Source organism: Hemicordylus capensis, chromosome 4, assembly GCF_027244095.1.
Source record: "Hemicordylus capensis ecotype Gifberg chromosome 4, rHemCap1.1.pri, whole genome shotgun sequence".
Lineage (NCBI taxonomy): Eukaryota > Metazoa > Chordata > Lepidosauria > Squamata > Cordylidae > Hemicordylus > Hemicordylus capensis.
Window position 1 is genome coordinate 27,262,646 of NC_069660.1, and position 11,167 is coordinate 27,273,812.

Below are 11,167 nucleotides of genomic sequence, written 5' to 3' on the forward strand. Positions count from 1 at the left end.
CTGGGAAGTAGGGCTCTTGACTTTCACAATCCAGGGTTCCAGCCGTGGCTCAATAGCCTAGTGATTTCAATAGCCTCGCGGGGAAAGGTATAAAAGCCAAACCAGTTATTGGTGGGATGAAGTTCTGGGGCCATTGTTCATATTACAGTGGGGGGAAATGGCTATTCATTGTAAACCACCACCACCACCCCCAGTAATGCACCAGGAAAGGACACAGCACAACGACATTGCTTCCTTCCAGTGTCCCCTCTAAAAAGGATTCTGACTGCAACTCCCAGAATCCCCAGCTGCAATGGCTTTTGTTTGGGGATTCTGGGAGTCTTAGTCAACAACATCTGGGAATCTCTGTTAGAGGGAATGCTGCTTCCTTCCCCTCTGCATTGAGACAAGGGAAGGGAAGGTTAATTTTTTTTTAATGCCAGCATTGCAGCTGCCCAGAAGGCAGCCAATTTCTGCTAATAAGGTGGAAGGAAGCCAGTTCTTCAGGGCCCCAACACCAGTAGAACTCAACATAATACAATATGGTAGTGTATCAAATTGTACGCTTCATCAGAAATTTTTCCCCTATGAAGATCGTTTCCAGTGAAAAATTTGCCAGTGGGGCTTGCATTGCCTCAGGTCCATTTTTAAACTGATTCAATTCAGAGCTGTACTCAGGAATAAGAACATAAGAACAGCCCTGCTGGATCAGGCCCAAGGCCCATCTAGTCCAGCATCTGTTTTGCACAGTGCGCTGGAAGCCACAGGCAGGAGTTGAGGGCGTGCCCTCTCTCCTGCTATTACTCCCCTGCAACTGGTACTCAGAGGCATCCTGCCTTTGAGGCTGGAGGTGGCCTTTAGCCCTCCAGCTAGTAGCCGATGATAGACCTCTCCTCCGTGAAGCTATCCAAACCCCTCTTAAAGCCATCAAGGTTGTTGGCTGTCACCACTTCTTGGGACAGAGAATTCCACAAGTGGATTATGCATTGTGGGGAAAAGTACTTCCATTTGTTGGTCCTAGATTTCCTGGCAATCAATTTCATGGGATGACCTCTGGTTCTAGTGTTATGTGAGAGGGAGAAGAATTTCTCTCTATCCACTTTCTCCACACCATGCATGATTTTATAGAGCTCTATCATGTCTCCCCGCAGTCGTCTTTTTTCTAAACTAAAAAGCCCCAGGTATTGTAGCCTTGCCTCATAAGGAAGGTGCTCTAGGCCCCAAACAATAGTCATTGCTTGGATTACCAAATGGCAAAGAGAAATGCAGGAAGTAGCAAAATTGGTCCTCTATTGCCAAAACATTTGCCACCCTCCAAATGTGTGGAGCAGTTGCCAAGTAAATACAAGACCATTTGAAACCATGTAGAAGTCAATGAGCATTTCTTCTGTTGCATGCTTTCTGCAGGTATTCCACCATCTACACCATGTTTCCAGTCTTCTCTCTTGTACTGGACAAGGATGTCAAGTCTGAAGTTGCCATGCTGTACCCAGAACTCTACAAAGATCTCCTGAAGGTTGTTGAATATGTTTTCTCTCTTTGGATTTCCAGATGTGATCTTTAGCTTATATGCACCAGACTTCATGGTTTCTCTGTCTCTTTTATTTTTATTTTTCAGGGAAGGCCATTATCATACAAAACCTTTTTGATATGGGTTTTGATAAGCATCTACCAAGGTAAGACATTTTGGTTGTTTTTCACAGTACTGCTGAACAGGCTATTGTGGTCAAAAACAATGGGAAGTAAATTGTTCAAATCTCATGTTTTCACATACATTTGATATATGTATGCCACTCCTTAAACACCCCCCACCAAAGGTTTGAACCAAACTAATGCCAGCTTAGCATCAGAAAAAGCTGCTTTAATAGACTAGAATAAATAAGCACACTTACCAATGTGCTTGTTTTGGAATCTTATATTCCATTTCTTCTAGCTTTGGAAAGAAATGATGAGATCTTCAGAGCACTGGGCTTCCTTCAGTTCCCAGGCCACTGGAAGATCCTACTCAGTCTCCATCTGGCTTCTCAGATTTCCCCTGATGTTGGCGGCATGCCCACTTCCTCCATGTGGAGTGGCTGTCAGGGCTGGTGGTCTGGAGGCAAGGAGAGAGAGGCAACTCAGGAGCAACTTGAAGTTTCTACCTGATCAATGAGTTCCTCACATTGAGGAACCAGATCAGTCAGGAGTTTTGGTAGGATCAGCTGCAACACTACTGGCCCCCTCTATCACATTTCCCTTCTAATTTAACAAAGAGGCACCTTTTAAAGTGGAGATTCTCTTTACTGAGCCAGAGTGGGAGCAACTGGCCCTATCCAGCCCCAGCACAGCACCCCTCCAGTGGCTGTTGCTGGTGTCTTATGTTTCTTTTTTAGACTGTGAGCCCTCTGGGGACAGGGAGGCATTTAATTTCTTTATTTCTGTATGTAAACTGCTTTGAGAACTTTGGTTGAAAAGTGGTATATAAATATTCATCGTGCTCGTCTGTCTCCTGCTGAAATGATAGCTGCAATGTCACCCTCTGACCATCTGAAGTGGTGGCACTATCGTGCAGCAGAGAGGTAGCCAGAATCTTCCTCCTCCAGCAGCTTGCCAGGGTGGCACAGAAAGTGAGGTGCTTGGGTCTCACGGCCGTAGTTCCAAGTTCAAGAGCTCCAGTGAATACCAGTGGCTCCCTGGTGTTCCTGGTACTCCCTGGTACTCCTCGTCCACAGGATGAGGAGAGCTGGTCTTGTGGAAGCAAGTATGACTTGTCCCCTTAGCTAAGCAGTGTCTGCCCTGGTTGCATATGAATGGGAGACTAGAAGTGTGAGCACTGTAAGATATTCCCCTCAGGGGATGGAGCCACTCTGGGAAGAGCAGAAGGTTCCTCTCTGGCATCTCCAAGATAGGGCTGAGAGAGATTCCTGCCTGCAACTTTGGAGAGGCTGCTGCCAGTCTGTGTAGACAATACTGAGCTAGAAAAACCAAGATGGGTGAGCTGGAGTGCTTGGTTGCTAACACAGAAATAGATATAGTGGGCATAACAGAAACATGGTGGAACAGTGAGAACCGGTGGGACACTGTTATCCCTGGGTATAAACTCTATAGAAAGGACAGGGAGGGGCGCCTTGGAGGAGGGGTAGCACTGTATGTTAAAGAAGGGATAGAATCTAACAAGCTAGAAAACCTAGGTGGACTGGAGTCCTCCACAGAAACCCTGTGGGTGACTATACAAGGCCGGAAAGGGAATGTGCTACTGGGGATGTGCTATCACCCTCCGGATCATAATGCCAACAGTGACAGGGAGTTGCAGGAGGAAATCAGGGAAGCGTCAAGGAGAGGCAGGGCTGTAATTGTGGGTGATTTCAATTACCCGCACATAGACTGGGTAAAATCACATTTAAGTCAGGACAAAGAGGTCAAATTTCTAGATACGCTAAATGACTGTGCCCTAGAACAGTTGGTCATGGAACCAGCCAGAGAGAAGGCGACCTTGGATCTAATTCTGAGTGACACCCAGGACCTGGTGCGTATCATCAGTGTCATCGACCCTTTAGGGAACAGTGACCACAGTGCCATCAAATTCAGCATACATGCAGGGAGAGAATCACCAAGGATGTCTAGCACAGACATTGTGAATTTCAGAAGAGGAAACTTCTCCAAAATGAGGAGTATGGTGAAAAGAAAGCTGAGGGGGGAAATCAGGAGAGTCATTCTCTCCAGAGTGCATGGAGTTTACTCAAAACCACAATACTAGAAGCCCAGTTAGATTGTATACCCAAAAAGAGGAAAGGTACCACTAAGTCCAGGAGGATGCCAGCATGGCTAATGGGTACCATCAAGGAAGCCATAAAAGGGAAGAAGACTTCCTTCCGAAATTGGAAGGCCTGTCCAAACAAAGAGAACAGAAAGGAACACAAACTCTGGCAAAAGAAATGCAAGGTGACAATAAGGGAGGGAAAAAGAGAGTTTGAGGAACATTTAGCCAAAAGTATCAAGGGGAATAACAAAAACTTCTTTAAGTACATCAGAAGCAGGAAACCTGCCAGGGAGTCAGTTGGACCATTAGACAATAAGGGAGTGAAAGGATTATTAAGGAGGATATGCAGAGAAGCTGAATGAGTTCTTTGCATCTGTCTTCACGGCAGAGGATACTGAGCATATACCTGTTCCTGAACCAGGCTTTTTAGGGATGGAGGCTAGAGAGCTGAGTCAGATAGAAGTGACAAGGGATGATGTTCTAAACTGTCTGGAAAAACTGAAAGCTAACAAATCACCAGGGCCGGATGGCATCCATCCAAGAGTCCTCAAAGAACTCAAATGTGAAATTGCCGACCTCCTTGCTAAAATATTTAACTTATCCCTGAAATCGGGCTCTGTACCAGAGGACTGGAGAGTAGCAAATGTAACACCGATTTTCAAAAAGGGATCCAGGGCGATCCGGGAAATTACAGGCCGGTTAGCCTAACGTCTATTCCAGGCAAATTGATGGAAAGCATCCTCAAGGATAAAATTGTAAAGCACCTAGAAGAACAGGCCCTGCTGGGAGTGAGCCAGCATGGCTTCCGCAAAGGTAAATCTTGCCTCACCAACCTTTTGGACTTCTTTGAGAGTGTCAACGAGTGTGTGGATCAAGGTGATCCAGTTGACATAGTCTACCTGGACTTCCAAAAAGCTTTTGACAAAGTTCCTCATCAAAGACTTCTGAGGAAACTTAGCTGTCATGGGATAACGGGACAAGTACATGTGTGGATTGCTAACTGGTTGAAAGCAGGAAAGAGAGGGTAGGTATAAATGGAGAGTTTTCACAATGGAGGGAAGAAAGAAGTGGGGTCCCCCAGGGATCTGTACTGGGACCGGTGCTTTTTAATTTATTCATAAATGATCTAGAAGCAGGGGTAAGCAGCAATGTGGCCAAATTTGCAGATGATACCAAACTCTTCCGGGTAGTGAAATCCCAAACGGATTGTGAGCAGCTCCAAAAGGATCTCTCCAAACTGGGGGAGTGGGCAACAAAATGGCAAATGTGGTTCAATGTTAGCAAGTGTAAAGTGATGCACATTGGGACGAAAAACCCCAACTTCAAGTATATGCTGATGGGATCCGAGCTGTTGGTGACGGACCAGGAGAGGGATCTTGGGGTTTGTGGTGGACAGCTCGTTGAAAGTGTCGACTCAATGTGCGGCAGCTGTGGAAAAGGCAAATTCCATGCTAGGGATCATTAGAAAGGGGATTGAAAATAAAACTGCTAACATTATAATGCCCTTATACAAAACTATGGTGCGAGCACACTTGGAGTACTGCGTACAGTTCTGGTCACCACATCTTAAAAAGGACATTGTTGAACTGGAGAAGGTACAGAAGAGGGCAACCAAGATGATCAGGGGCCTAGAGCACCTTTCTTATGAGGCAAGACTACAACACCTGGGGCTTTTTAGTTTAGAAAAAAGACGACTGCGGGGAGACATGATAGAGGTCTATAAAATCATGCATGGTGTGGAGAAAGTGGATAGAGAGAAATTCTTTTCCCTCTCACACAACACTAGAACCAGGGGTCACTCCATGAAATTGATTGCCAGGACGTCTAGGACCAACAAACGGAAGTACTTTTTCACACAACGTGTGATCCACTTGTGGAACTCTCTGCCACAGGATGTGGTAACAGCCAACAACCTGGATGGCTTTAAGAGGGGTTTGGATGACTTCATGGAGAAGAGGTCTATCAATGGCTATGAGTTGGAGGGCTGTGGGCCACCTCCAGCTTCAAAGGCAGGATGCCTCTGAGTACCAGTTGCAGGGGAGTGATGGCAGGAGAGAGGGCACACCCTCAACTCCTGTCTGTGGCTTCCAGCGGCATCTGGTGGGCCACTGTGCGAAACAGGATGCTGGACTAGATGGGCCTTGGGCCTGATCCAGCAGGGCTGTTCTTATGTTTCTTATGACCAACAAGTGAATTTTGGCCCGTTGAATAACGGGCGCTAGTAACGGCGCTCCTGGCCCCCCGCCGCCATTCCCCCTCCCTCCGCCGTTCCCCCCTACCTTTAAGGGCCAAATCGGCCCAGGCACTCGCCCCCGCCAGGCCGGGGAGATGGAGACCCGGGGGCAGAGCGGAGGCCATGTAACTTTTTAAAAAAAATTTACTCCCGCGGCCGCCGCCGACCGCCCACCCTCCCTCCCAGCTGCCGAGTCCCCCTTACCCTCGCCGACTGCTGTCGGCCGAAGACAGCCCTTAATTTAAGAGGCAGAGAGGAGCTCGCAAGCAGAGCTCCTCTCTGTGCAAAGCCTCTTGCCGAACTGCCGCTTTGGGCGCTTGCGTCCCTTTCCCGCCGCCTCCTCTCCAGCTTCTTCGGGGCGGCCACTTCTGGCCGCCCAAGATGGCTGCCGGGTGCCGGCGAGCGTGTCTCCCTTGCCCTGTTCTGCGCCTGCGCTTCGCGCAGGCGCAGAACAGGCCAGGGAGGCACGAACACACGCCTTGGTGTCCGTCCACGGACGGACACCAAGGCTTTTATTAGAGAGGATGGTCTGATTTAGTATATGGCAGCTTCCTATCTTCCTATGTTCCCTCTGAGACCATTAGAGCCCTTCCCTCCCATGCCCCTTTGGCACTAGGCAACTCTCCATGCAGACTTACTCTCAACAGAAGTACACGTGGTGCCACTGCCACTTCAGAATGGAACATAGGAACATTCAGAGGTGTAACTATAGGGGGGGCAGGGGGGGCACGTGCCCCGGGAGCCATCTTTTCTGGTCACGTGGGGGGCACCACCATGACCAAATTTTTTTTAATTTTTTTAAAAAATTTTGTTAATACAAATGTTTCCTGCTCAGTGCAGCAGCGCTGCAGCAGTCAAGGGAGCGTGTCGGTGCCCCCTTCCCCACGAGCGGTCCCTTCCATGCCGCCTGCACCCCCCCCCCATTGCTTTGCTGGCGCCTGGCAGCCAGTCAGTGGCCTGGCTTGGCGGTGGCGGGCGCTTCTGAGAAAAAACCTAAGTATAATGTAGTATGTTGGGGGGGCACGGGGGGGCGCCATTTCAGTGCTTGCCCCGGGCGCCATTTTCCCTAGTTATGCCTCTGGGAACATTGGAAGCTGCCATATATTGAGTCAGACCATTGGTCTATCTAGCTCAGTATTGTCTTCAGAGACTGGCAGCAGCTTCTCCAAGGCTGCAGACCGGAGTCTCTCTCAGCCCTATCTTGGAGAAGCCAGGGAGGGAACTTGAAACCTTCTGCTCTTCCCAGAGCGTCTTCATCGCCTGAGGGAAATATGCTCACATATCAGGTCTCACATATCAGTGCTCACATATCAGGTCTCCCATTCATATGCAACCAGGGCAGACCCTGCTTAGCTATGGGGACAAGTCATGCATGGAAGGGAGTTCTTTGGGTGTGATGGCGTTGAGAGCAGTAAGAGCTCAATTTCATTGGGGAATGGCATCCAACAGAGCTGCTCTATACCCTCCACGCAGAGCAAAAAGCAGTGAAAGCCATTGTCTGTCCACTTTCAGGTTTTCCTTAGGAACGTAGGAAGCTGCCATAGACCAAGTCAGACCATTGGTCCATCTAGCTCAGTACTGTCTGCACCAGGGCTGCACAACTGTGACCCTTGTCACTTGGGCTGCAACTGCCATCATCCCCATCCACAGTAGCCAACAGTCAGGGATGATGGGAGTTGTAGTCCAACAACAGCTGGAGGGTTGAAGCCCTGGACTACACTGATTGGCAGCAGCTCTCCAAGGCTGCAGACAGGAGTCTCTCCCAACCCTGCCTGAAGAACCTGGGACCTTCTGCATACAAGCAGATGCTCTACCTCTGAGCTTCGGCCCCATCCCCTAAGGGGGATATCTTACAGCAGATAGCACTGACCCATTCAAATGCAAACTAGGGCAGACCCTGCTTAGCAAAGGAGAGACTGCATGCTTGCTGCTGCAAGACCAGCTTCACCCTCAAAAGGGCTAGGTTTCCCCCAAGTAAGTGAGGATTGCCTTCTTTCCAGTTAGAGAAGCAGGACCAGGAATATAAAAATTTGTCTTAGGTTCTAGGAAGTAATACAGCCACAGGAGAGACTATTGCAGCAGCAATTACTTTTCGAGTGCTAAATAAGTATTAGAGCAGCATCTAGGCCTTCGGAGGGAAAACACAGCTTCTGGACAGTCAGAAAGAGTGAGACATCGTGGGAAAGATTTCCATGCCAAGACTCTTCTCCTGTTACATGCTGGGGGTCAGATGACTTCACCTCTTGATGGCTCACACCATGCAATTTGGCTAGTAGCTATCGCTTAAGATCAAGACTGGCCCAAAGCTGAACAGTACCCAGATGGTGGAAGGGTTACTTCTGGGTCTGTGTTTTATGGCTTGCTCTTGAGTCACTGGTAGAATTGTTCTTCAAACAAGCAGAATGAGAAAGCTGTGGATTACTCATCAGTGCAGATTACTCATGCTGATGACAAGAATTATGTCTGCAGCTGAGTATCTGGGAGGCCGTAGAGCCATTCCCGGATCTGCCAGAAGCGGGATGCAAAGTGATTCTCTTTCCCTCGCCCGACTTAATACGTCTGCTTAAAAGTAAGCTCTTCCGAGTTCGTGAGGACTTGATCCCGTGCAAGTATGGTTAGGATGGCAGCCAATACAAGAGAAGGGTGTGCTGGTGGCAATCCCTTTCTCCCTTTGGGAGCCTGTATTGAGAGTGGGCATACTGCAGGGGTGAAGTCAAAGCTGCAAAGTCTCCAGGTGTATGGGGCTGGCTTTTTCACCTCAGTCGTGGTCTTGCGAGGTAGGCAGCCACTTCCAGCCTGTCTCCGTGTTCTCCACTGCAAGGCCCAAGGGGCCAGCAGCAGCCCCCTTCAACCCTGAGTGCCGCTCCCTGATTCATTGCTTAGTGGCCTGTGTGAAGCTTCAGCCTAAGCCAGGCCTGCTCAACTTGGGCCTCCCCATCTGTTTTTGGACTACAACTCCATAATCCCCAGCCACAGTGGCCAGTAGCCAGGGATTATGGGAGTTGTAGGCCAACATCTGCAGGAGGACTGAAGTTGAGCAGGCCTGGCCTAAGCTGAATACTCTGCATGGTCCCATACACAGACGACCATTCTCGCTGTCCAGTGCTGTGCTGTGCTTAGTGCCAGGGGGCTCCTTTGAGGGGAAACTGAGCCCTTTCCAGCCCCTGCACCATCTTGGAGGGCGTGCACAGAGTGCTGGGAAGTGTAGCCTTTTCAGGGCTTTCCTCCCTGAGCTCTTAAGTGAGGGCTCCCCGTCTCTCTTAAAGGCCCCCCCACTGGGCCCTGGGAAAAGAGCACAAAACTGTGCAGAGGTCATACAGTGGGAGGTGACTCTCACACTGAAGGGTTTTTTGTGCTGTATTTTTATTTTTATTTATTTTTTGGCCATAGTGGCCCTTGCTTGACAAATAGTGAAGATCACTGGTCTACCTGCTTGGACTGTGCCATGTAGAGATACAGCAGAAATACACAAGTTGCATCTCCAGCCAGTGACTTGGGAAGCTGAAACTGTTGAATTTTTACCTGGATGCCTCCCTATTCTGCCCAGGGTTTGGCTGAAAGACTGAGACACAGTGTGGGACCATGGGCCAAATTTATAAAGCTAGCATAACATACATAACCATATAAGGTTTTTACCATTTACATGGCATAGAAGCTAAGGTGTCCACATTAACTTACAAGTCCCATGGATTCTGGAATGCATGTGAAAACTGTAAGCACTTTAACTCTCCTCTGAAACAGGAGGTTTTTAAATATTTAAATTATGCAATGGGCCCATAACAAAATATTGCAGTAAATCCCTTTTGTGTGAACCTTTGTTTGAGCATAGTGAAAAAACAAAATTTAGCAACAAAGAGAGGAGTCCCTCCTCTAAGTTGGGTGTTACTTCATATGCAACTTCCCCCCCCCCCCGGTTTTCTGGGTGTTTTATGAGATGGGGGACTGTTGCTCAGTCCCAGCTCCTTTTTAAACCCCTTCCCCCTCAGAAACACAAAGCTGGTTAGGAAAAAAAGAGTTTTATACACATTTTCCTTACCCTCCCCAATAAGCAGATGGGCTTATGACTGTCCTGAGGGAGTGTTCTTCAAGCTGATAAATTTCCGACTCTTTTTGTCCAAACCCTCCTCCACACCATAGAGTTCCATTACCTCCGCCCACCTGCTTATCTGTTAACTGTCTGAGCTCATGAACATTCTGTCTCAATGGCTTCAGGGTTGCTTGCCCCCCTTGGGTTTTCTTCAGATTGCAGCATGTGGTGCATCACATGGAGCTTCCATTGAATTCAGATAGCCAGGACAAGTGGGTTCTGGACAACGGTGGTTCCACTGTATCTGCTTATGGATACGGTCCTTTCTTTTGCTGGCAAGGTGTGTAACCTCTCTTTTCCTCTTCCTCCCACTTACAGGCAGCATCATCATGTATGGCGCCCTGCTGCTATTTGAATCAGAGTTTGTCCACATTGTAGCCATTTCCTTCACGTCCTTGATCCTCACTGAGCTGTTGATGGTGGCTTTGACAATCCAGACATGGCACTGGCTGATGATGGTGGCAGAACTACTCAGCCTTTCCTGCTACATTGCCTCGCTGGTCTTCTTACATGAATTTATTGGTAACTGTCGTGATCTGGTCATTCTCAAAACGTCCCCAGTCAAATGATCTGCAAAATTCAGAGGCCCTCCCACAGCAGTGCCACCTTTGAGCAGGTTGCCTCTGGGAGCAGATTTTGGGGCTCTGTGAATGTGAGCTGCACATGGCCAGTTGTTGAATCTGTTCTAGAGAGGGCTGATATTTGAATGTTGCACGCCAGGCCCTGAATGGTACTGCTGAAGAGAATGTAGAAAATTTGTGATCTAAGTAGTTCATCTTTCAGGGCCTGCTCTAGAACGTTTGCCATTTTATATCCTGTAACTAAGACCAGGGATTTCCAGATGTTGGCTTCAACTCCCATGATTCCAAGCCAAAGGCCATTGCCGCTGGGGCTTCTGGGACTTGTAGTCAACATCGTCTGGGGGGAAACGGGACACCGGTTAAGATGATAACATAGGAAGGGCCTTGGAGGCCCAAAGTCCATCTAGTTCCGAATGACATGTAGGCAAACAGTCCTCTTTTCAACTGCCTCTTGACCTGGAAGCAGCACAAAACCATCAGCCAAGTAGATTCCTCCTTGGACTTCTCTAATCACCTTTTAAAGCAATTTAAGCTAGTGGCCATTTGCA

The 11,167-nt window shown here is 48.5% G+C and overlaps 1 protein-coding gene across 4 annotated transcripts in view; it reads left to right on the forward strand.

Moving 5' to 3' along the window:
* Positions 1 to 11,167, forward strand: part of ATP9A (ATPase phospholipid transporting 9A (putative)) — a 144,822-nt gene that overhangs the window by 125,977 nt on the left and 7,678 nt on the right. For all 4 annotated transcript variants that reach the window (XR_008306299.1, XM_053246763.1, XM_053246766.1 and 1 more), the window contains exons 25-27: positions 1,387 to 1,495; positions 1,598 to 1,655; positions 10,357 to 10,560. Coding sequence is in view for 3 of the 4 variants with exons in the window: in XM_053246763.1 (XP_053102738.1) it covers positions 1,387 to 1,495; positions 1,598 to 1,655; positions 10,357 to 10,560 (371 nt within the window). In the remaining variant the exon portion in view is untranslated. The remainder of the gene's footprint in view (positions 1 to 1,386; positions 1,496 to 1,597; positions 1,656 to 10,356; positions 10,561 to 11,167) is intronic.